Source organism: Gadus chalcogrammus, chromosome 1 (genome assembly GCF_026213295.1).
Source record: "Gadus chalcogrammus isolate NIFS_2021 chromosome 1, NIFS_Gcha_1.0, whole genome shotgun sequence".
NCBI classification, from domain to species: Eukaryota; Metazoa; Chordata; class Actinopteri; order Gadiformes; family Gadidae; genus Gadus; species Gadus chalcogrammus.
In genome coordinates, this window is record NC_079412.1 from 25,312,263 (window position 1) to 25,337,251 (window position 24,989).

At 46.5% G+C, this 24,989-nt stretch overlaps 1 protein-coding gene across 16 annotated transcripts in view; it reads left to right on the forward strand.

Annotated features, from left to right (window-relative positions):
- Positions 1-723: 723 nt before the first annotated feature.
- Positions 724-24,989, forward strand: part of ubr4 (ubiquitin protein ligase E3 component n-recognin 4) — a 57,217-nt gene continuing 32,951 nt past the window's right edge. For 8 of the 16 annotated variants that reach the window (XM_056597888.1, XM_056597898.1, XM_056597925.1 and 5 more), the window contains exons 1-43: positions 724-867; positions 4,349-4,446; positions 4,803-4,906; positions 5,160-5,289; positions 5,616-5,761; positions 5,865-5,967; positions 6,087-6,228; positions 6,602-6,726; positions 6,980-7,104; positions 7,204-7,263; positions 7,454-7,644; positions 8,055-8,175; positions 8,606-8,743; positions 9,136-9,253; positions 10,282-10,323; positions 11,683-11,870; positions 12,021-12,177; positions 12,612-12,697; positions 12,854-13,023; positions 13,302-13,581; positions 13,971-14,103; positions 14,204-14,283; positions 14,618-14,746; positions 15,113-15,295; positions 15,649-15,771; positions 15,870-16,099; positions 16,422-16,540; positions 16,744-16,841; positions 17,178-17,335; positions 17,756-17,962; positions 18,248-18,349; positions 18,476-18,576; positions 18,946-19,333; positions 19,723-19,786; positions 19,891-20,082; positions 20,361-20,431; positions 20,674-20,866; positions 21,386-21,619; positions 21,871-22,041; positions 23,198-23,380; positions 23,861-24,019; positions 24,263-24,415; positions 24,666-24,893. In XM_056597888.1, the coding sequence (XP_056453863.1) occupies positions 743-867; positions 4,349-4,446; positions 4,803-4,906; positions 5,160-5,289; positions 5,616-5,761; positions 5,865-5,967; positions 6,087-6,228; positions 6,602-6,726; positions 6,980-7,104; positions 7,204-7,263; positions 7,454-7,644; positions 8,055-8,175; positions 8,606-8,743; positions 9,136-9,253; positions 10,282-10,323; positions 11,683-11,870; positions 12,021-12,177; positions 12,612-12,697; positions 12,854-13,023; positions 13,302-13,581; positions 13,971-14,103; positions 14,204-14,283; positions 14,618-14,746; positions 15,113-15,295; positions 15,649-15,771; positions 15,870-16,099; positions 16,422-16,540; positions 16,744-16,841; positions 17,178-17,335; positions 17,756-17,962; positions 18,248-18,349; positions 18,476-18,576; positions 18,946-19,333; positions 19,723-19,786; positions 19,891-20,082; positions 20,361-20,431; positions 20,674-20,866; positions 21,386-21,619; positions 21,871-22,041; positions 23,198-23,380; positions 23,861-24,019; positions 24,263-24,415; positions 24,666-24,893 (6,348 nt within the window). In that variant the 5' untranslated portion in view covers positions 724-742. The remainder of the gene's footprint in view (positions 868-4,348; positions 4,447-4,802; positions 4,907-5,159; positions 5,290-5,615; positions 5,762-5,864; positions 5,968-6,086; positions 6,229-6,601; positions 6,727-6,979; positions 7,105-7,203; positions 7,264-7,453; positions 7,645-8,054; positions 8,176-8,605; positions 8,744-9,135; positions 9,254-10,281; positions 10,324-11,682; positions 11,871-12,020; positions 12,178-12,611; positions 12,698-12,853; positions 13,024-13,301; positions 13,582-13,970; positions 14,104-14,203; positions 14,284-14,617; positions 14,747-15,112; positions 15,296-15,648; positions 15,772-15,869; positions 16,100-16,421; positions 16,541-16,743; positions 16,842-17,177; positions 17,336-17,755; positions 17,963-18,247; positions 18,350-18,475; positions 18,577-18,945; positions 19,334-19,722; positions 19,787-19,890; positions 20,083-20,360; positions 20,432-20,673; positions 20,867-21,385; positions 21,620-21,870; positions 22,042-23,197; positions 23,381-23,860; positions 24,020-24,262; positions 24,416-24,665; positions 24,894-24,989) is intronic. The other 8 variants (XM_056597941.1, XM_056597949.1, XM_056597975.1 and 5 more) reach the window with 5 other exon arrangements.

Genomic DNA, 24,989 nt, shown 5'->3' on the forward strand with positions numbered 1-24,989 from the left:
CCGGATGTCCATCGGCTGGATCTTATTCACAGAACATGAGAACAGTGTTTTTGAGAGGGTCTATGGGGAGCCGTGGCAATGGAAAGCTCCAGATAACATAATAATCACGATAGGAGATAGCTTTCTATGAATTCTAACATACTCATTTCCACTTTAGTGACTCGGGAAATTAGTATAAAGGCTATGTCTCTTTTACAAATTAACATGAATAAACTATGGTCAGATCTATGTTGTCTGGTATCTATTGAATAAAACCCTAACCCAGTTTGTAATTTTAAACCAAAGACTATGACAAAGATATTGAGCCAGTATTGTATTTTGGTTAAATGTTAACCAATTTTGGTAATACTTTTTTTTTACTTAAAGCCATGTTGAATACCTTGAATATACCTTGAATATCTTGAATTTCACAATGTCCCCATTAGACTTCTGTAAACAATATACCCAATGTATTGTATGTTCTATCTCTTCCTCCATGTTGTAAACCTTCACAAGTTCACATATTTAAGAGTAAAGGCCGGGTACTCCTTATAATCATCTCATAGAAGTATTTATTTTATTTATTATACATTATATTAAGTGAGTGAATATACAGTAGCGTAACACATCTGAAGAACCCTCATGAAATTAAACCATTAGGATTTTCCATATATTGGTTTGGAACATGAGCGCCCCTTGTGATTTACTTTCGATAAACAATTTTTCCTTCCAGTGGCAGTTTTTTTCCCCTCATTATTTCAAGATGGCGTCGAGCGGAGAAGATGGGGAGCACGAATGGACAGCGGCAGTACGACCGCTTTTATCGGCTTCTTACACCGCTTTTGAGACGAAGGAGCTACCCCAACTCGTTGGCTCTATTATCAACAGGTAACCGTTTATGTGTCAAGGACTATTGTCTCTCTGTTGACGCAGATAATGGCCATGTCCACCGCGGGCTCCACCGCTCTGCTAACTCGCTAGCCCGCTAGCCCAGGTACAGTGCTAGCGTTAGCGGCTACACAGTTCCCCAGCTACACTACAGTGCCGTTTACATTGACCTCGACTCACTGGCTTGACGTTAGCTCCAAAGCTAGCGTACTTGTGTGTCATGGCATATACGCACTTAAAAGGCAAGCAAAACATAACGCACGAGACATGGCGAGCATTTGTACAGCATGGCCAGCATATTGGTAACGCGTTGTTAGGATTAGTTATGTGTCTCAACGTTGTCTCAAGTGAAAATATGCTTTATCATGAGCTAGCTAACGCCAACATGACCAACAGGCTAGCTGGCCTGGAGACCTGTCTGGCCAGCGTCCTGGAGCTTCAAGATGTAGCCTAGCAGCTGACCATGAACAGTGTCTGTTGGTTAATTGTAATGGGCCGGATTTTGTTTATTATTGGTATTGGTTCATGTGATCGGTGGGCCTGTCAACATGACACTGTCTGCTAGCTCCCATGGCAGCTGGTTTGACTCGTTGTGTGACTGGACAGATCATGTACTAGACGGATCATGTAAGGTGTAGTTCCTCATAACTAATGAGGTGGTATAAAGGGGGACTACAAGCCTGTCCATACATTTTGGAGGGTGTGTCGGGCTACTTGGAGAAGTTGTCTTGTAATATACTGTTATCAATTTGTTATATACTTCATAATTACTGTAAAGGGGGCGGGTCACGAGGCCGCAGGCTGTAACTAGATTTATTTATTAAGCAGCACATTGAACAATTGCGTTTAGAAGTTTTTGGCAGCATGTATACCAGTCGTTTGCGTGTAACTATACGGTTGTTTGTTGAAATCGTTATTTGGTGAGACTTGTTCCATTGTTTACATATTTGTATGAATTACGTTGTACTTCTGGCCAGATGCTTTTCCACTTCATCGTAACAATAGGAAGCTCTTATTATAAAAGTCTGTATTTTAAGTGAAAATAATGGTCCTACTTGAACCTAACCCTTAATTTTGTTTGAGTTAAGATAAATTAATATGCATGTGTTGTGCACTGTAACAACACCTTCTGGGAATTCTGATGAAAGGGCCATCATTAGCAAACATTCATAGTAAATGGTTGCTTACCATATATATTCTTCAAAAGTTTACTGCAAAACATGTTGGCAGGGGGGTCTGGAGAAGACGTACCAAATTATACAAGACTGTTGACATTTTTCTAAAGCGATCACTGTATCTAGATGATGTTATTTGGTAGCCAGTCCATCTACAGATAGAATGATTGGAGATGGTGACTTGAAGTGAGTGCTACACTAGAACTCACTATTTGTCACTTTGTGGTCTAATTTACATTTTCGGAATTATTTAAAATCGGGAACTGGGTTAATGTTCACATTTGGCTAAGAGGTTAACATTCCCACTCTTATTTTGGTATGTGTTATATGTGCCAAAACTTTAAAACAACATTGAACCATTACCCAGAAAATACAGCCTGGACTGTAATATCCTGATGATGCTAAATGTTACCTGAAATTGAATTGACTAAATTACATACTTGGTTAATATATATATGGTAGTTAACCATTTTCCATATAGGCTAGATCCCAACGTGATCCATGATGAAATTCATTCCCATTTTGATGTTACACCATGGTCCGGTCAAAGTGGAAAAAATAAGGCTAAAGGGTGTTTTCACACCTTGAGTTCGGGGAAGTTGACACTTTGTTGCAAATCATTAGCGTTCACACTTGACTTTGTTAGGCTAACCAAACATTGTAAACAACACATGTCCCGCTGCTGACCCATGCAGTCACTGAATAATTTAATGTCAGTGTTTTTGTGAACAATGACCACAAGCAATTGCTTTAGATAGTCGTCCGAACATGTTTTGTGTGCTTTCACCTCATTATTCCATCACATCTGACAAACTCTTTTTAATCTGGGGCAAGTTCACGTATACCTGTGAAGGTTTTATTATTTCCAGTTGGCAGTAAAAGTGTAGATTCAACTCACAATGTCTTGTGTTTTAGTTCACTTCTCATAGTTGGGTTGGATCACGTTTACACCTAAAGCAAACCGAACCAAAGTTCACTTGAAAGCAGGCAGTCCCGACTCCCCCCCCCCCCCCCCCCCCCCCCCCCCGTTTGATAGCAGACCGTTAGGTCTGAAACAATGTAGGAATTGGCGTTCACATCTCCCTAAACAAACCGTGCCATGGGGGGAAACGCTCCAGTGCTAGACTAAGATGGACCAAACAGCTCAGGTGTGACAGCAGCCTCACCCAGGTTTTGAAATGGTCCAATACATATTAAATGATGTATGGCATGTTCCTCTAACCTGTTGGCAATTAATGAAATTTGAGCCCGTAAACTTGATCCAAGTTGCCCTTATTTTCTGCCTGGTGGTGTCACATTAGCCCCCGGGTTGTTTGAGCCACCACAACCCGATATGCCGCAGGCCTGTTTTGATCTGGGGCTGTGGTGTTTTCGTCCATAAGATCGACGCAAGCATGGCAGCCGTTGTAGTCATGATTTGTTATTTTTCTTGGGGGCAAAGGTGGAAGCCTACGTTGCCTGCATTATCCAGATATTCTTGTTGCCTGTCGCTAACCTTCAGTGGATATGTCAATCTAGAGTGTTATATTATAGTTCCCATAATGTTTGTAGTACACCATTCTCTAAGAAGGCATAAAGAGTTCACACATTCTTATCTCTTCTTGCAGCATGCGTCTAGTCTGCTGTGTGTGTAGGTCCGCATCACAGAGCGAATGTAGCTGGGAGCCTTCAATGCTGATTTAGCTTGCACTGTCTGGGACCGGAGGAAAAGAAGCTTACTGTAGTATATGGGCCAAACTTCTTGTGAGCGAGTTTGCATTTAGGGCTGAAGTAAACAAAAATAGAGGGCAGGGTAGAACGTAGTCAACATGGCATTTATCTATGGCAGATGTTGCATTTTGCTGGTACAATATGCGTGTTTTGAAATGTGCATTAACTCGCATTGCTGTGTAGACTAGACAGTAATTTTAGGTTTACAGGAAGCAAATGCAAATTTGCTCTACAACAGCGTAGAGGTTTTTGAGGGTGGGTAAGGTTCTGAGAAGGAGGGATGAGGAGCAGCGCCTCTTCTGCAATGTTTTGACTCGAGCTGGCTTGAAAATGCAAATCGAGCATATTTTACCTTTTACCTTTCTTTTATAAAATCAAGATTTCCCAGCTGTGTTTCTATTTATGATTGATGGGGCACTTTAACAATGCTTGGCGTGGTATGACCTAAATACCAGACGTTTTGCATAGCTTCTCAAGTTGAACCACTGGCAGTTTTAATCCATGTCTGTGTTTCTTTCTTTCTCCCTCTCAGTCCACGTCTCGCTCGTCATATTAATAAACATGTCTATAACAATGTGTTTTACCTTAATTTGCAGTGAATCAGAGATTCTTCACCATGACAAACAGTATGAGCCATTCTACTCATCATTCGTGGCCCTCTCGGCACATTACATCACCACAGTGTGTGGACAAAGTAAGTCATCGTCTCTCTTGCTGGCTTTATGCAGCACCTTGGCTACTTGCAGACAAAGTTATGTCAATACTCATTACTCAGTCATATGGGTCTGGACGAGGGTCACACACTATGTCCATATTGAATCCTGTATGTTTTGAAGGCCACTCTGGCCACTAAAAGATTAATCGAATATAAAATACAAACAAATCACACTTCAAATCCACCCAATGAAATACATGTGCAACCAAATAAACGTATGTCAACTATCATGATTCTGTGATCTTTTTAAGTTCCCTCTTGATAGCGTGGTGTCTTTTACTCCAGGCAAATGTGCACCATTGTTGACCTAATCCGCCTCTGCCTTTTTTTTGTAGTACCAAGGAACCAGCTGCAGTCAGTAGCCTCAGCATGTAAAGTTCTGATCGAATTCTCTCTGCTGCGGCTGGAGAACCCAGACGAAGCATGCGCCGTTTCGCAGGTAAGACCAACTGCTGAGGAACGAAAGGACACCTACTATCAACTATTTGTGCCGCACAAAATTTTGATTATCTTGTCACCCGTTTTTTCTGAATTGTCCATTAAAAATGGTTGAAGAGAAATATGTACACTAAAAAAATACGACATAGTGACAAAAACGTACATTACTTGTTTGTTATCGCTTGGGTTGCATTATTATTTTCAGATTTCCTCAGATTTCTCAGAAGTAAATCTCTTTCATCCCTCCCCACTAGAAACACCTGATCCTCCTGATAAAAGGACTCTGCACAGGCTGCAGCAGACTAGACCGCACAGAGATCATAACTTTCACTGCAATGATGAAGTCTGCCAAGTTGCCTCAAACTGTCAAGACCCTATCAGACGGTGAGTGCATGGCATCCCAGCCCAAGTCTGCCCCGTCGGATGGCGTCGGTGTTTGGATTGGTATCTTGTTTGGCAAGCGATACCCAGCGGTCCTGTTCCAATAGCCTCTGCAGTGGCATTTAGAGGCTTGACTCAGACCAACACCGATGTCAGAGATAATTCGATATTTTATGTTTAGGCATTGGTTGAAAAAGCTTGACTACTTTCAATGTTAAACCTCAATGTCGGCTGTGATTGGACAATAAATATATAATTGAATGATTGAATCCGAGGATGGGTAAGTAGTACTCATTAAGTCATTCTAATGATTCACCTTAATCCCACAGTGGAGGACCAGAAGGAGCTTCCCAGTGTCCTGAATCCAGAGCTCCGGCACAAGGAAGTGCAAATGAACTTTTTCAACCAACTGACTTCAGTTTTTAACCCGGACCTGACGACCCTGCTGTCCTCTCCGTCGGCGTCACACACGCAGGTAAACCCTCTGACCATCCCCCGGTTAGCTTCTACTGCCTCGCTTGTCGGTAGAAGGATCCCGTATTAATTCCTCTTAAAACAAAACGTCTCTTTCCATGTAGGCCGAGAGCGACTGTGACGAGCAAATGACGACAGATCAGGCCATCCAGGCCAAAATGAAGAACGCCTTTGTCTCTCAGAATGTGTCCAGTTTACAGGAACTAGGTGAGAAATGATCTTTCAAGGAAATGTTATATACTACAAACTGCAAAATTCCTTATTATTCAGAAAGGTGCTTGATTTTGGGATGGTCGGTTGGTTCAGCGTGGTTCTGCTTCTTGTAGGTGGGTCAGAGAAGCTGCTGCGGGTGTGCCTCAACCTGCCCTACTTCCTCCGCTACATCAACCGCTTCCAGGATGCTGTATCAGCCAACTCCTTCTTCATCATGCCCGCCACGGTGGCCGACGCCACCGCCGTTCGCAACGGGTAAGCCTCTCTCCCTCTTTCAGTGGAGTCTCCCCATTCTCTGGAGTTTTGCGGCATTATCGAAACAAAAGAATGTTAAATGTTGCGTGACATTTTACATCAACAATTGTTTACTACTTTTCAATGTAATGCCAATGAACCAGTGAACCAGGGGGACATATTCATTGTATTGTTATTAGGGCATAACAATGTACTGAGATATCACTACATTCTCCAATCCGCATGTACACGAATCATGCAATGGTAAGAATAAGGCGACAGCAGCCCTGTTCCAGTTCCGATCGTTCGCAGAGAGACGGTGTGAGTAACGGTAGCGTCGTGTCTGCAAGTGGCGCTCGGCTCACCTGCGTTCGGCTCCCTCCCTCTGGTACAGGTTTCATTCTTTAGTCATTGACGTGACGATGGCCCTGGACACACTCTCCCTTCCCGTCCTGGAGCCCCTGACGCCCGGGAGGCTACTGGATATGACCGTGCTGGCCCTGAGCTGTCTCTATGCTGGTAGGGTCAATGTGATTGATGCATTATACAAAGTGTCACCGTAGAATTAAATCATCTAACCTGACATTGATGTTAAGTTAAACAAGGATTCTTTGGAGGTTATCACTTTAACAAGGGGCCATGTGCATGTCATCCTGGAGTTATTGGTTGGTTAATTGCAAAGCTAATCGAGATAATCGAATATACATAATATTGTCTTTTTCCTATTTTGCACGTTTGGAGTTTGTCAAATGATGGTACTACTGTGCCCCAGGTGTGAGTGTGGCTACCTGCATGGCAATCCTGCAGGTGGGCAGCGGCCTGCAACTCCGCTCAGCCTCCACCGGCAGTAAAGAGGAAGACTACGAGAACGACGCTGCCACCATCGTGCAGAAATGTGTGAGTAGGACCACTAACGCATAGCGTGACGACAGTGAGAGGAAGTATTCAGTGGTGTTCTAATTTAACGAGGAAAACCATTCTTGTGTTTCAAAACAGTTGGAGATCTATGAAATGATTGGACAGGCCATCAGCAACTCTCGCAGAGCTGGAGGAGAGGTGAGGACCTTTGTATACAACCAAGATGTGATGAGCATATACATGAATTTATAAAAATATATATATTTTTAATATTTCTATTACGCTTAAATAGTTATTGGACGATGCATTTCTTCAATTATAATTGTTTTGATACTTATATCAGTACTGGACCATTGATAATCGATGTCCATTCTGTGTCCGGCCGCAGCACTACCAGAACTTCCAGCTGCTGGGAGCCTGGTGCCTGCTGAACAGCCTGTACCTGATCCTCAACCTGAGCCCCACCGCCCTGGCCGACAAGGGCAAGGAGAAGGACCCGCTGGCCGCACTGCGCGTGAGGGACATCGCCGCGCGCACAAAGGAAGGCGCGGGCTCGCCCAAACTGGGCCCCGGCAAAGGGTACGCGTTGGCACGACGCTGTCATGCCCGCCTGCTGCCCTGCTTAAACGCCGTTTTTATTCTTCAGCCCAAAGCACATGGCGTGTCGCACACAAAGTGGTTTTGAATTTCTGTGAACTGCTCAATTCCCGCTCAATTCCCCGCTCTTTGTTTTTACCTTTGTCTCTGTTAAAGCAATAATATTATATTAGCTTTTTGGGTCGTGCAACAAAAACCAACTGAAATTTGAGCTCTTTGTCCTTTGGGGTTTATTCTTCAGTTTAGTAAATGTCTTTACTTTTCCGAGGTTTTCCAAGTAAGCTACTGTAATCACATTATGTCCTGTTTCAACATGTCGTTGGCCTATTGCTTTGTATTCAATGCAGATTATCTTTTTTTTTTTGTAAATGTTTTTAATTTCTTTCCTCAAGGCACCAAGGGTTTGGAGTCCTTTCCGTCATCCTGGCCAACCACGCCATCAAACTACTTACCTCCCTGTTCCAAGACCTCCAGGTGGAAGCCCTTCACCGGGTAAGACCCACCACACAAACCGTGAGTCCTTCTGCATGTTGAAGTGCCCCCCGTGGTTCTGAGTCGTACTGCACGCTGAATATGTTGCTTTGTTGCTGTGAAACTGGGAGTTCAGAGGAAATGAAAATGAAACCTAAGAGTGTTACTGCTGTTGAGGAAAGCGTAACTTAATTTGATTGGTGATCGGGAACGGGAGGCTGCAAAGCATGTGACAGTCATCCGCTGGTCAGTCTGTTGACTTCATGAGTTTCATTTTCTTTACAATATTGTCTGCCTTTTATTTTATAAATTGAGTGATGTATATTGAGGATTCCTATTTTACAAATTAACAAATGTCTCTATGAATAATAATATTGTTTGATCAGTCCTAGCCTACAAGTTCAACACAAACGTTTTTCCCCCCACAATGACTTATTTAACACGTGACGTTTCTAATGCACCTGGACGACAGGCCTGGGCCAGCGACGGGCCCCCAGCAGAGCTCAACATCATGGCTCAGAGCACATCCATCCAGAGAGTCCAGAGGCTCATTGACTCTGTGCCGCTGACCAACCTGCTCTTCACCCTGCTCTCAACCTCCTACAAGAAGGTGTGGACCCCTAGCTCACTCCTAGCCCTGGTGTGCCCTATGTCCAAAAGTCTTAAACCTATGCAAAGTGTGTTGATGTTTCGTTTTTTAGAGCAAGTCCGATTTTATCCGTGATTGGGGATAACCTATATGCTCAACACCTTAACTGATGTATGTAACTTACTGATAGTAATATCTTAGTTTCGTGAAGATAAAAGATGAAACTATAATAACATTGCTAGTATCAACAGGTTTTTTACAAATTCCATTTTGCCATCATATTTACTTGTTTAGCAGCACTTTTATCCAAAGCGATTTACAAAGACATCTTTGGGGAAATCCCATTTTTTAATGAGCAAGCTGATGCTATTCACCTCGCTCACTGATACAACCGGGTGTCGATTGACCTGCAGGCGTGCGTGCTCCAGCGTCAGAGGAAGGGCTCCGTCAGCAGCGATGCAAGTGCCTCCACAGACTCCAACACCTTCTACGAGGACGACTTCAGCAGTACGGAGGAGGACAGCAGCCAAGGTACATTGTACTTTACTGGGGCTCTCACCAGGCCGTAGAATAACAAGTCTCCGCAGATCTAGGATTGGTTTGTTTATTTTTCCGATGTTGTTGATAATGTAATTACTTAATACCCTGCACAAAGAGAACAGATTTCAGTTCATAATTGTAGCAAAAGATTTATGGAATAATATTTTTTTACTGGAAAAAAAACACGTAGAGCTGGTATTTTTTTCATCGCTTTGCATAGGACTGATCGCTTCTCTTGGGACAAGTTTCCCTTGATTTCAGATTCCTATGTTAATCCATACAATATTGGGGTGTTATTCGCTGTTCACAGCATTCCTTCTTTACTCTTTCTGTTACTCCTCATTGATCACTTGAGTAATCATATAAACAGGACGTTTCAACAGTCCATGTGAACATTTTGGTGATATTTAGTTTGCTGCCATATTGCTGCAACCGTTTTACATTTTGTGTTGTTGATTAGCACAATTAATACAATTCCATATATTATTTATGCATATTTGTATAAGCTTCATGCTGCTGACGGCATGCCATGACATCCTAGATTTGATTTGGCCATTTGAAATGCACATGCAAAGATGAGTTTGTTCAGCTACTTAAATTGCCACCAACATCACCATTAAAACAATGGACAGGCTGCAGTTAGAAAAAAGCCTACAAAGACACTGGTTTATAGACCTCTATGTATAATCAAGCAGCACCCCTGTGTGTTTGTGTGTTTAACCCCTCAAAGAACTAGCATCAGGTCTGAGTTGTGTACAGGAAGGGTTTAAAAACGTTGTGCTGTTTATACCAGTGTCAGATCCTTTTGGCAGAACTCTGCAGCCAATTCAGACCAGTCTAGTATCAGGTCAGTAAAGTTATCCCCCTGAGGCAGCAATTGTAAGTGTGCCCCCCCCCCCCCCCCCCCCCCCCCACATGTCTACATCCGCACACAAAGACCATCCTAGCGCCCACTAATCCAAACTGTGCTGCTTCCGTTGCACGATGCCAGTGTAGTTGACAGTGTTGTGCTGTTTCAGCAGAGAGAAGACAGGAGAACCCAAGTGCAGCTTGTGTCTCAGGTCAGCAGTTCTCTGTCCTCGTGGGGGTGGGTGGGCTTACCCAGACCTTGGTGTCCGCATCACTGTCCTAGACCTAACTTTGTTGATGTTGTTTCTGTTGTCGTTGTATGTCACACAAAACGTAGGCTCTTGAGCTGGGGCTTGTCACCTGTACAACATAACAGAGCCACAGAGGAACGCTTTGTCCAAACCCTCAAACTATCCTAATTAATTGACTTGGGCTAAAGTGTTTGTCTCTGGCTCTGACTAGTGTAAAGGATAATACCAGTGGTGTCGATGGATATAACATCTTGTCTTTGCTGAAAGATTAGATTTGACGTTCAGAGGTGGGGTATCCCTGCACTTTGCAGTGTCGACGCTTAACATGCATACTGCTTCAGTATCTCCGATATCTTATTGAAATGTGTTTGAGATGGTAATCTATCCGATACTAGTAAACACACTTCTTTGGCTACAACGGTCATGTTGACGACTGACATTGGAACCCATGGCCGTATACACTGGTATTATCCTTTAACTACAATATGTTCCTGTTATGCTTGTAAGACTAAAGGCTTAGGTTGTATTCACTATGCCCCGCCTTGCCTTCACCCAATGAGCTATGGTTCTCTTGTTATGCATGCAGATGTGAATATCAACTTAAACTGATATTCCCTATGGGATAACTTTCGCCTAGTGCCCTGTTAGATTCAGATCTTTTAATAACCAAGTCGTACAAAGTGGAGGTCATCTGATCTATTATGTCCCCTTATTTTACTATTAGGTGTAAGTAACTTGGTACATTGACTGCACATTTGCCAGTGCCAATGACCGCTAATGTTTTGGGCTGTTAATTTAAACCAAGAGTCAAAAGATTTGTAGAATCTTGTAGGTGGAAAGAACAGAATTGGCTGTGAGCTAATATGAGTTAGCAGATGAACATACCGTCTTCTCGGTTGGCAACTACTGTAATTTTCACCCATAACTTTAACATTTTGTTTGAGTATTTAATGCATTTAACAAATCACATTTAGTTGTCATTTTTAAATTTACAACTTAGTTACTATAATTCCTGTTTTCATGGGTCAGCTCAGCGGTATATATGAAGCCGACGGTAGCCATTGCATCGATCACCTTCCTGCATTGCTTTTTGTTTCTTCACTAGTAATGGTGGTCTTCTTGCTCTTGTCCAGCTGCCATCTGCACAACATTTATAGGTGTCCCAATCTAGCTTGAACGCTGATACTACCTGCATTTTGATGTCACCTCAGCCACCGAACCTACGCCATGTATTGATTTTGTATTCTTGGCACGTGTGTATACACCACGCCGTCCCTGCCTTGAAGCGTAACGCGCTAAACATCCAGTGTGTCCTTCCAGACGATGACAGTGAGCCCATCTTGGGCCTTTGGTTTGAGGAGACGATCTCCCCCTCCAAAGAGAAGGTGGCGCCTCCACCTCCTCCACCACCCCCACCCCTGGAGACCTCTCCCCGTCTGAAGAGCCCCAGCAAGCACAACCCGAGCGAGAACGGCAACATCCTGGCGGGCCGCAAAGACCCAGAGCTGGTGAGCTGCTTGTTTAAATACATTGATTTTATATCAATGTTTTCATTTCATCATTTGTTCCGTGTAATATAGTTGTTTGTGAGTTTTGCCTTCCCCCGGTGCATAGTATTTTACATTTGGAAACAAGGATTGTTCTTCCTTGTCTCCTAGTTCCTCGGCCTTGCCTCCAGCATCCTGAACTTCATCACCACCTCAATGCTCAAGTCCAGGAACAACTTCATCCGCAACTACCTGAGTGTGTCCCTGACGGAGCAGCACATGGCCACGCTGGCCAGCATCATCAAGGACGTGGACAAAGACGTGAAAGGTAGGCAAAGGGGTTGAGGAACCACACAGACGACCTATAGACACGGGACACGATGGTGTCTATTTACAGGGAGGGTACAAGCTTTAATTGAGTAGTGTAGTGGAGTTTATCGACACCTATACAAGAGGACCGCTTAAATGTAATGGACTTTGTTTAAGGTGGGACAGAGAGATGAAAGATCATTAGAGGCGTAAACACATGCAGCTGTAATTCTGTATAAAAGTTTTAATGTGTACAACTATATAAGTCGTCCATCTGTGATGCTGCAAAGTAATAATTTTAGTAATACCTTCTCTGTAAAATTTATACTTGGCAACAATGTTATGGTGTTGTATTTTATGAGCAACATCCTAAAGTTGTTGTCCAGTGACGCTCTCAGATGCCGGAGACTGTCCGCTTTCCTCACTCATAAGGTGCACTGTGTTTCATTTCAGGTTCCTCAGATGAAGTGTTTTCTCTGGCCCTCTACCACTTCAACCACACACTTGTGACCTCAGACCTACCATCTCCAGCCCTGCAGGTAAAGGAAGTGGTCATTTGCTCAGAGTATATCCTAACATTCAATGTTAACGTTAGCGTGTGGCTGCTCCAAAAAGCTGCAGCCGATCTCACTGCTCTACATTTTGCGCATCCCTCGTACAATTCTCAACAAATGCTTCCGGTGTGTGTTTCCCAGAGCATACTGCTTCAACAGCTGGGGGTGGCCCCGTTCTCGGAGGGCCCCTGGCCCCTGTACATCCACCCCCAGTCCCTTTCGGTGCTCTCCAGGCTGCTCCTGATATGGCAGCACAAAGCCACCCTGCAGGGCGAGCCTGACGTGCCCGAGTGCATCAAAGTCTGGGAACGGTTAGCTACATACTCATTCTATTCCCTTATCATTCGTAAAAAAAAAATCCTCAACCAAATGCAATCTATGTTTACTTGTTATTAGTTGATCTATTTTTATATATATATTTGCTTCCTTGGATTCGTTGTATTTTCTGTGTCCAATATTCCATCTGCCGCCGAACATACACCAAGTAGCTTTGGTTATAGAGTGATTGTGCTGAGGTGCCTCACAACAGTATTGCAACAATTGTTCTCATCGTGTATCTTCCCCTCCGCTCCCCTGACCCCCCCTGCAGGTTCCTGGGAACCCTGAAGCAGCACACCATCCAGGGCTCCGTCCCCGGCGACGAGGACCTCAACGTGGAGCACCTGCAGCTGCTGCTGCTCCTCTTCCACAACCTGTCGGAGGGAGGCCGCCACATGGTGCTCACCCTGGTGGCCCAGGCCATCGCCGAGGTGGCCCAGAGCGGAGAGACCCAGCTGAAGGCCGTGCCCCTCAACCTGGCCCGCCTGCTGCTGGTCCTCGACTACATGCTGCACCACTACTCCAAGACACCTGTGTACCTGTTTGAACAGGTAGGAGAGGCGGAAGGCCCCCGTCTAGATACACTGGTAGAGGGTTGGCTGGACCCGGCCAGAGTGAGCGGTTCGGTAGTCTTACAAGTCAAACTATAACAGGAAACGACGAGTAACTCCGCTATAGCACCACGGCTGGATGCTGGATTAGGGGTTTGGTTCCCGCTAGTGGATACCTGCTCTAAGAATGTATCAGGGTATTCTAAGAGCAACACATGGCTATTTATAATATTTTCCAGTCCTATAGATATGAGTATTCTCTACAGATGAGTAATCTCTTCAGGAAATTCAAATTGCTTTAGCTTCTGAATGCTAACAGTGACTATTCTGTTATTTGTATCCACATATTTATCGTTGTTCATGAGGGCAAATCATGATGTCGTTCGTAGGTCCAGTACAACCTCCTGACCCCGCCCTCGTCCGGCCCCGGTTCGCCGCAGGACGGAAGCAAGCGGGGCAGCCTCCCTCTCTACTACGGCTTCAAGGAGGTGGAGGAGAACTGGTCCAAACACTGCTCTGCAGGTAGAGTCCCGGCAGCGCCGTCCCAGCAGCCAGTCCAGAAGCGATTGAGCCAAAGTGTCAGATATAATAAGACGTTGTTGTCGTTGTTGTCTGGTTGCAGATGCGACTCTACAGCCCAAGTTCTACTGCATCCTCTCTCCTGATGCCTCTGAGGACGACCTCAGCCGACTGGACAGCAAGGTGAGACACCGTCTCCAGGAGGTCACAGGTCACACCACCGCTGCTTAGACACGCGTGTTGGGAATTTATGTCGTCGCCGGCATACTGTTCTAAGAGTTATTTACTCTTTGTTAGTTTCTTTCAATATTTTTATGTCATGTTTCAGGTTTTATAAATATATTACCATAAACTGTTTTAGTCATGTAGCAGATGCTTTCATCCAAAGCCACTTGCTGTGAATTCATATGCATGTCATTAGGGAGAAAGTATCGGTTAGATGTCTTACCTATTCATTGAATTTGAAACAAGGGTGTAAGCACATACCTTTAGACTCGATGTTGTGTTTTCTTCCTAGGTGTTTGAGAAGCTGTTCAACAACGCAGTGAAATACGACGAGCTGTATTCCTCTCTCATCTCTCTGCTGGCGGCCGGCTCTCAGTTCGACACAGCCCGGAGAGAGGAAAACAAAGCCATCACACCCATGGTGAGAGCCCTGACATCACTGTGTCGGTGACACCCTGGTCCGCACAAAGTTTACTGAACCGAACTATGGCACAGGGTGAAATACACTTGACGGTTATTAACAAGTTGTGTTCACATGACACGTGTCACATTTCTTTAACTATACTCTTGCATGTCAAATACTTTTACATAAATTACACCAGTGCCTTTTTTGTTCAAAAAAAAATTAAGCTAATTTCTTTGAACGATTTTATAAATTTCCCTTTTCACCAAAATGTCTATTTTGGGGTTGAAATAGATATTGCTATCAAGCTCTGTAAAATAAACAGTACCATATTTTGAAATGGTCCATCCTCTGACCTTGAGCTCTGTGTGTTGTCTGGCCCAGGAGGCCTGCTCGCTGCAGTACTACTTCCTGGTCCTGTGGAGGATCCTGGGGGTGCTGCCCCCGTCCAAGGCCTACGTGGAGCAGCTGAAGAGCGGCTGCAGCGACCCCAGCGAGAGCGACATTCTCCACACCCTCCGCTGGTCCTCCCGCCTCCGCGTGCCCACCTACGTCACATGGATCAAGGTCGGTCCGCAGCTGGACAATAGTAGATGAAACAATAGAAAAGGGCTTTAGTACTGGCCTTGGTCAGTAGTTTGCTTATTGGCCTCACCACAGAGACCTTTTAATGGACACGAATCACGTCAATTGCATAAAAGTGTTTTGCTCTACGGCGGTAGTTCAAAAGGGCTTATTTAATAAAGCGATTGCATGTGTTACAAAACGATGCAAACAAACCTGGTGCAAACCTAAATCCAATAATGAATGGCGATTCAGTAATGTAATATATCCCATTATTTGGGTAAAGTGGTCGACATGTGCATGGAGGTGCTGGACTCGGTGTGTCTGACCTGGTGTCTTGTGTTCGTTATCTTCAGGATCACTTGGTCAAGCAGGGGATGAAGGCGGACCAGGCCTCCCCTCTGGTTGAGCTGACAGCAGCCAGGTGCAGCACGGTCAAATATGACGTGGAACTGGCGGAGGAATACATCGCAAGACAGGTAACCGTGGGGAAATCATTGCGCACTTTCCCAGCGTGTGGCCTCCTAGCATAGGAGTCTCGGTTGATCACATGTCTCTCTCTCTCGGTCGCGGACAGATCTCTGCGTTCTCCGCCGTGGACCCCAGCGCCATCCTGCCGCTGCACCAGGTGCTCTCCCTGCAGGCCATCTACACCCTGGACGCCGTCATCTCCAAGGTCCAGGTGTCCCTGGACGACCACCTGTCCAAGGTCGCCATGGAGACGGACGCCAACCAGTCCTCCCAGGTCACCAAAAACTTGCTGCCCGCCACCCTTCAGCTCATCGACGTTTACACGGCGTTCACCAGGTGAGCCCCACTGAAACTACGCGCACAAACGTGAAGAAAACCTGGGTTATCTTATTGGGTTTACCTTGGACAATAGGACTGCATAGTGTAAGGTTTCTCTAGAATGAATATCTGATTTAGTATAATTGTGTACGCCAAAGTAACATTCGGTTTCGTAGTGTTCGGAGTCCGGCAACAGTGTACGATTTTACACCGTTCTTTTCTAAATTACGGTATGGTTTTACTTACGGTGACAAAATGGCCTAGCCGCGTTGAGAACACAAAGCAACGTTTAAAGCCACCAGACCGTGATGCGTATTAAGCGGGTGCCGTCTCTTCCCAGGTCTTACCTGCTGATGAGCCTCCCGGAGGAAGGAGACAACAAGCTGACCGACGCCAAGCTCCAGGGTTACGCCGCGGTGCTCTCCATCGGTTCCACCCGCTGCAAGGCCAACACCCTCGGTACGTTTCAGCAGCCACAGTGATGATGCAGGCCATTCGCCGGTCACTTAACCCACATCGTCTTAGTGCCTTGGTACGGCTTTACCAAATGCCTGTGTTCGGGTTGTTCTGGTGACTGGGGAAGGAAATGTAAAACAGCTTGAAACGTGCCAACACCTGGAGTGTTCTTCTGCTGATCCTCCGTACTTTGTGTCCTTCCACAGGCAACACTATTATGCAGAACCTGCCGTCGGCTGTGCAGACCCTCTGTGAGACCTGGAACAACATACACACCAATGAGTTCCCCAACATCGGCTCTTGGGTATGTGTATGTATTTGCTTGTGTGGTAGGAAAGACATTTGAGTGAATTTCTGTGAAGGTAATTTAAGGATACAAGCATGCAGCTCTCACCCCCTGTGTTTTATTTGGTAGACGTCTGTTTAACATAAGCCCACTACCCTTCATCACATCTTCTGATGTGATGAAAGGGTCGCAATGCATTTGTTGACTCAAAATATATTAAATATATAAGACCATTCCTTGATAAAAGTACAATCCATTTCTGCCCCGAATTGCTACACTACCGATCTCTTGACCATATTGTTGGTGCTACAGAAAATGAATTTCATGGGTCATCTTGTAATCGCTCCTCCACAGCGCAATGCCTTCGCCAACGACACCATCCCCTCTGAGAGCTACATCAGCGCCATCCAGGCAGCCCACCTCGGCACACTGAGCTGTCAGTCCCTGGCTCTGGCCCCCTCCCTCAAACACATCCTGCTGTCCCTGGTGCGCCTCACTGGGGACCTGATTGTGTGAGTGAACTCTTGATCCTGCTCACGGTCAGCCCTGTGTGCTAGGGAGCAGTAGTCGGTGCTCTTCGTCCACCTTTGTCCATAGTAACTAAAGTAACAATGCTCCTTTGTCGACAAACCCATCTAACATCTCTTACACTTTTCATATAGAAGGTCAAAGCCTACTTGTTATTCCCAGAGTTGTTGTAGCCTCTTCATTCTTTGTAGATTTCCCCCTGAATGTATGCATCCGGATAAACCCCCTTTTACGTACTGAAATGGCAAATAAAGTTCTGGATCCAATCATTCATGTCGCACTGCGCCCTGACACTTCATTGCAGGGCAATGTACAAAAGGCACAGTTTAATTTCCCACCCAAGCCTTCTAGGCCTGTAGGCCTGTAGGAGTGACCTTGACGTGTGGTGGTCTCCGTCCCCCCAGCACGGAGGAGCTGAACCCCGCCCACGTGGAGCGCTCCCTGCTGCCCCTGCTGCTGGAGAGCAGCACGGAGAGCGTGGCCGAGCTAAGCAGCACCTCGCTGGAGCGCATCCTGGGGCCCGCCGAGTCGGACGCCTTCCTGGCCCGCATCTACCAGCGCCTGGTCACCGGCTGCTACAACATCATCGCCCACCACTCCGACCCCAACAGGTATGCTACAACACCATCGCCCACCCCTCTGACACCGACGGGAATGGCTTCAGTGTGCTGCCCACATTGGAACTATTCCCCGTTTAATCATTTTCTGGTCACTATTAGTTTATACCTTTTTTATTTAAGCTCACTAAATAAATATGGTTTATAAAATACATTTTTTGTCATATATGTCAAGCAACATATCAAATGCCCCGAAGTTGTAGTTCTACATTATGTTAAACTATATGCTTTCATCAAGGTCTTTCCTCATGTACTCTTGTTTGTTTGCTCCTGTCCCAGTGGTCTGGATGAGTCTGTGCTGGAAGAATGCCTGCAGTACCTGGAGAAACAGCTGGAGAACAGCCAGGTCCGCAAGGCCATGGAAGAATTCTTCTCCTTCAGGTATCTTCACAGCACACATCACACTGTAGCACTGTTCACCGCACAGTTCAATAGCCCTCCTTCTCATGCTGTTCCACGGTTGTGTTCCCGCTGACATTTTTCCTGGATGCCACTTTGTGCCACTAGCGGGGAACTCGTCCAAATCATGATGGCGACGGCCAATGAAAACCTGTCCGCCAAGTTCTGCAACCGGGTGCTCAAGTTCTTCACCAAGCTGTTTACGCTCAGTAAGTTTACGTCTGTTGTCAAATGTATCAACGTAAGGTTATGTTTTCAGCACACATTGATTCATGTTTGTTATAATCGTTGCTTAAACAGAAGTGCGTGGACGTTCGGTTTGATGAGACGGGAAAAAAACAACATCATTCACAACACTTCATTGAATATTTTCTTGATTTTAAAGATAAGATAACCCTTTATTAGTCCCACAGTTGGGACATTTGCAGGGTTACAGCAGCAAAGAGGATAGTGCAAAAACAGTAAAGGGCAAACTACAATACGAGAAATACAAATACTTAAGTTGACGGTTTAGAGGCGTGAAGGACAAACCAATACCGCCCGCCGCCTCTGACCATGCTCCACCCCCCCCCCCCCAGCGGAGAAGAGCCCCAACCCCAGCCTGCTGGTGCTGTGCGGCTCCCTGGCCCAGCTGGCCTGCGTGGAGCCGGCCCGCCTGCAGGCCTGGCTGACCCGCATGACGGCCACGCCCCCCAAGGACTCGGAGCACCTGGACGTGGTGCAGGAGAACCGGCAGCTGCTGCAGCTGCTCACCACGCACATCGTGCGCGACAACAGCCAGGTGGGCGAGGGCGTGTGCACCGTGCTCCTCAGCACACTCATCCCCATGGCCACGGAGATGCTGGCCACCGGCGACGGCACCGGCTTCCCCGAGCTCATGGTCATCATGGCCACGCTGGCCGGCGCCGGCCAGGGGGCGGGGCATCTGCAGCTGCACCGCGCCGCTACCGATTGGCTGACCAGATGGTGAGGGCAGTGCTGTTATGTTAGACTACAGTCACCTGGGAAATAAGCACATGAGGCTCATCGTGGCTTAAAGGTGACATATTATATAACTAGGTGTGAGAGTGACTAGTCATTACGAGCCGTTTTTAAAATTGGCCTTCTCTGACATCACTAATGGGCGTGTCAACCTAGATGTGTGGCTTGTAACGGCTAATCACAATCACACCTGGTGGGATAATATGTCACCTTTTTAAGATGGCTGATTCAAATTCATAGTGTGTACGCTATTGGAGGGACACACATGGCCTTTTAGGCTAGCGATTGTTGATTGATCCTAAACCTGTTCAGTAAAATATATTCTGAAACATAACTCGGGTGATTAATTGTTGATCTTGTATGTTCCTTTGCAGCAAGAAGTACCTGACTCAGAAGGATGTCGTGGAAAAAGTGAGCTCTAATTTGACCCAGGGCAAGGTAAGCGAAGCTGCCATATGCGACTACAACGATAAAGCCATTGTCATAGCACTGACTCTACTCAGAGCGTCTACGTCACACGTGCGTTCCCTGTCCTACTCCAGCACGCCAGTATGCTGGAGTGCTCCTGCCACATTATCTCCTACCTGGCGGACGTGATGAACGCCCTCAGGCTGACCAGCGGACAGAGCTCCTCGGCCCTGCTGGTGGACGGCGAGGAGAAGGCCATGGAGGTGGACTCGGACTGGGTGGAGGACCTGGCCGTGGAGGACGACGACTCCCAGGCAGAGGACTCTGTAAGGACCCCCACCCTTTGATACCAGCAGCACAACTGAGCCCTGCATTGATTAGCGCTAAACTTGAAGTAGATGGACGAATCCAAGCTCTGATCAATTACTGTTATGGAAGAAAAACAGACTTAGTCCAGTTGATTGGTCGTTAAAATGCACATCATTCAAAATGTTTTATTAGTCCTATCTCCATGTCGAAAAAACAAGAATATAGCCCCTTTTTTCTAATATCTCCACAACAACGTGCTCGACTCTTAATCTCTTAATGTTTCTTTGTTTGGCAGGATGAAGACTCTCTTTGCAATAAACTCTGTACCTTCACCATCACACAGAAGGAGTTCATGAACCAGCACTGGTAATAAAGCACTTGACTGCTTTCTGGAGGAATTGCTTTTTTATGTATGATCTTCCACATAACCCTACACCTTTCAGTTGACCTTGTAGCCAAGGTGTCTACTATAGAATTGCTTTATAATAAATGATGCTATTGGAGGAGAGGCTTCTAATATCTCAACCATTTCAACATTTAAATCCATGCACACAATGTTTTGTGAGGCTCCTTTGTCTCAGTGTGTGTCTTGCTCCCCCCCTCCCCAGGTACCACTGTCACACCTGTAAGATGGTGGACGGGGTGGGCGTGTGCACAGTGTGCGCCAAGGTCTGCCACAAAGACCACGAGATCTCCTACGCCAAGTACGGCTCGTTCTTCTGCGACTGCGGCGCCAAGGAGGATGGCAGCTGCCAGGTGAGACCGAATACCTCAGGTCACCATGGGAAGAGGACAACAGCGGTAACTTTGGCTTGCAAATCCCTTTTACCCCTTCCCCTCCTCCACCTGACATCCATCCATCCTCTCATTTCACCCAGGGTTGGCGATAGCCTGTGTGTATGTTGGCCTGTGCGTTTGGCTGAAAAGATGGAATGAAAAGGGACCTCATATCCATTTCTGACCCATATTTGTGTTATTCTTTTGTCTCTGCTTGAGAGTTTATGATGAAAAATGTAAAGAGAAATGTAAGGCTAAATGAACCATTTTATGTACTGCATGTTGTATACTTTTCAAACTTTAAACCGACTTTTAATCTAGTTTGTCTTTGGATGCTATACAATATCTCTTAATACTGTTTCCACTGTGATATTGAACTTTGTCTAACGTGTTAGTTTTGCATAATGAGTGTTGATGTTGAAGCGTTAACTTTACACAGAACGCAACTTTGTCATCCTTATTTAGTTGATCCTTCCCCCCCATGCCTCTGTCCTCACTGCTCGGCCCCTCTCTCTGTCCCCCCTCCCCCCTCGGTCCCTCCAGGCCCTGGTGAAGCGGAGCCCTAGCAGCGGCATGGGCTCCACGCTGAAGGAGTCGTCGGCCTTCCAGAGCGAGACGCGCACGCCGGACAGCGCCCTGCGCCACCAGAGCGCCTCCCCCTCCGACAAGAGCAAGGCCTCCTCCGGCGACGGCAAGGGGCTGGACGAGGACCGGCCCAAGAAGAGCAGCGTCTGCCGCAGCATCGAGGGCTGCCAGGAGGAGCTCCTGGCCCAAGTGGTGGGTTCAAAGGAGAAACGTTACAGAACCAGATGTAAAGCTGTTGAGTATTGATGGAGGGTTCAACATGGGGATTGGAGTCATTATCCTGGACTTTGATTTGCTGGATGTAAACATTTGGTTCAGTAGAATGAAAAGAAGAAATTATCATATTTTGACTAATGCAGATTTTTCTAACCCTTTTAGATAAAATAACTAAACTGCATCCAAGCACCTCTGCTCATGCTTCTCCTTCTCTCCTCCTCCTCCAGGTGGGGTCGTCCACAGCAGCGCTGATCCTAGAGATGCTCATCTTCCTCATGGACGCCATCCAGACCAACTTCCAGCAGGCCTCCGCCGTGGGCAGCAGCAGCCGGGCCCAGCAGGCCCTCAACGAGCTGCACACCCAGGACAAGAACGTGTCCATGACCGACCAGCTCATGGTAAACATTAGGCCTGCAGCGGATTCGAATTGTATCCGAATCCGTTCGGTTCGTTTACCACAGTTCGGAGCATTCTGGTGATCCGCGGATTTCGGTTTCATGAAGGCATTGCCTTATGTAGCGTATTTTGCCTACTGTAGCCTACGTCCGATACAAAAGGGTGTTTAGGACCCAGCGGAATGCATTCTCTCCAGTGCTGCCCGAGCCAATGAGGTAGCTGTAATAGGTTGTTTTCTGAAGTTCAAGCGCACGATTCCTAAATTTAAAGAAAGTAATTGATACAATTATATTCTAAATATACGGGAGATAAATACAAACGGGTGATAAGCGGGATAACGGCCTTCGAGGTCGACCGGTTCGATGGAAATAATGGACAGGTAGAGGCAACTCTGGCTTCATGCTGCGCTCGTCGCCAGAGTTCTAAGCCTCGTCGGCCGTTATCCCTTACATGTTACACTCAGTGCACCATGTTTTCAAATGCATTTAGGGGAACATTTATTGCACAAAAAAGCCTTGCAAGTTGTCTGATTGCAGTCAATTAACACATTGCAAATAGCCTGTGGGTCTCATTCATTTTTGTGTTTCTCCCCCAAACCCTCCGTCAAAAAAAAGTCTGCCTTTTTACTACCACGGACATGATCCAAATCCGAACCGTATCCGAAACTGAGGCCCAAAACGGTTATCTGAACCGAACCGTGGACACACTGATCCGTTTCACCCCTAGTAAACACCCCTCCATGTTCTGCTAGGCTGGAGGGCTCTTGGGGGGGATTCAAATTACATTTTATTCGTTAATCTCTTATTCACAGTGGGTCTCAAAGGGACCCCCATATTTATGACAAAAAGAATGATGGCGAAAGCAAGTCTGTCATTTCTGTTTTTATCCTGCTTCTTTGGATGTGACATGGTGGATCCGTGGTTGGCCCTGATGCCTCACAGAATAAAGATCTATGCCTCTAGAAGTGGGTTGTTTAGTAGCTAGAGGGTTGAGCAAGGAAGCCCTTGAGCAAGACCCCTCCCTCCTACCTCATGACCTTTTTAATTAGTTTTAATTACCATCGACTAACTAGATATTCGATAGTTTCTAATTCCAGGGCCTGAAGCTCTGTTTCTCCATCCCACTGACTCACCACACCGTCCCTCTGCCTGTGCACAGGTGCCCACCCTGGGGTCCCAGGAGGGCGCCTTCGAGAACGTGCGCATGAATTACAGCGGGGACCAGGGCCAGACCATCCGCCAGCTGATCAGCGCCCATGTGCTGCGTCGCGTGGCCATGTGTGTGCTCTCTTCCCCCCACGGGCGGCGCCAGCACCTGGCCGTCAGCCACGAGAAGGGCAAGGTGTGTATGATTTGCAGGGCAGTGTCTGAGGGGTTTTAGGGAAAGGATGAACAATGAGAACTCTAGTATAAAAGAGAGCGGAACTGGAGGAGGGAAATGCTCCAAGGAGGGAGTTTTTCCTAATGCTACATTGATTCACATTGGATACGTTTTCGCCACTGTGGCCATCCAAAATGGTATACCATGCCTAGTTAAAGTTAGAAACACGGCATTCTTCAGACAACAATCCTTGTTTTCAGTTACTCTGTTGCTTCTAAAAAAATATCCTCCCTCGGAAATAAGCCGACACTATCTTTGCACAACCTTGTTTTTATATTGATGCAGGCAGTTGTTATTTTAAAAGCATGCTGTTCAACACTTAATCAACAGCTTTAATCTAACAGCTTTCACACTGGTAAAATGAACTGTTTGTCTCGGTCTGCCTTTCTCTCTCTCTTTCTCTCTGTCTGTGTCTCTCTATCTCCCCCTTCCCTCCTCCAGATCACAGTTCTGCAGCTGTCTGCGCTCCTCAAGCAGGCTGACTCCAGCAAGAGGAAGCTGACCCTGACCCGGCTGGCCTCCGCCCCGGTCCCCTTCACCGTGCTCAGCCTCACAGGGAACCCCTGCAACGAGGACTACCTGGCTGTGTGCGGCCTCAAGGTCAGCTGACAGCCAATGACCCTCCACGATTGGTTGGGTCAAATTAAGCGTTTATGTGTGTAGAAATGCAGTGCAATGTTTTATCAAATAAAAAAAAAAGGATAAAAGCCACTCTTCAGTGGGTTTCCATATCCGCTGTTAACAGTCAACGCCAATTTGCAGTCGAATTCCACCTACGTTCCTTTGCACTTTGATTCCACTGAGTCAGACCCAGTGATCCGCTGTCTCCCCCGCTCTGCCCAGGACTGCCACGTGCTGACGTTCAGCAGTACCGGCTCTGTGTCGGACCACCTGGTCCTCCACCCACAGCTGGCCACCGGTAACTTCATCATCAAGGCCATCTGGCTGCCGGGCTCCCAGACGGAGCTCGCCATCATCACCGCCGACTTTGTCAAGGTACCTCCTGTTGCTGATCCCGTGTGTCTGAAACACGGCATGGTATTTCTCTACAGTACGCATCCTAAGAGCAACATGACGACCCCATGGCTGCTACTTAATGACATGTACCTGAACTCACCGTTGAGTCGATTTGGACAAAGGCCTTATTTAAAAAAATGTCAAAGCATGAACAATTTCTGCCGTCCTCCCATGTGAAATGTACAATGAATGTCGTTTTAACGGGTATTACCGTCCCTCCCCTGTTCAGATCTACGACCTGTCGTCGGACGCCCTCAGTCCCATGTACTACTTCCTGCTGCCCAGCTCCAAGATCCGCGACGCCACCTTCCTCTTCAACGAGGAGGGCAAGAACATCATCGCCATCATGTCGTCGGCGGGCTACATGTACACCCAGGTGATGGAGGAGTCCAGCAGCGCCCAGCACGGCCCCTTCTACGTCACCAACGTTCTGGAGATCAGCCACGATGACCTCAAGGTACGCCACCGCCTCTGATGCCCCTTTATCCCCAACATGCAACAGTTGCCCTTCTGGTTCGCGCACCTCATTTTGAATAAACCAAAAAATAGCATA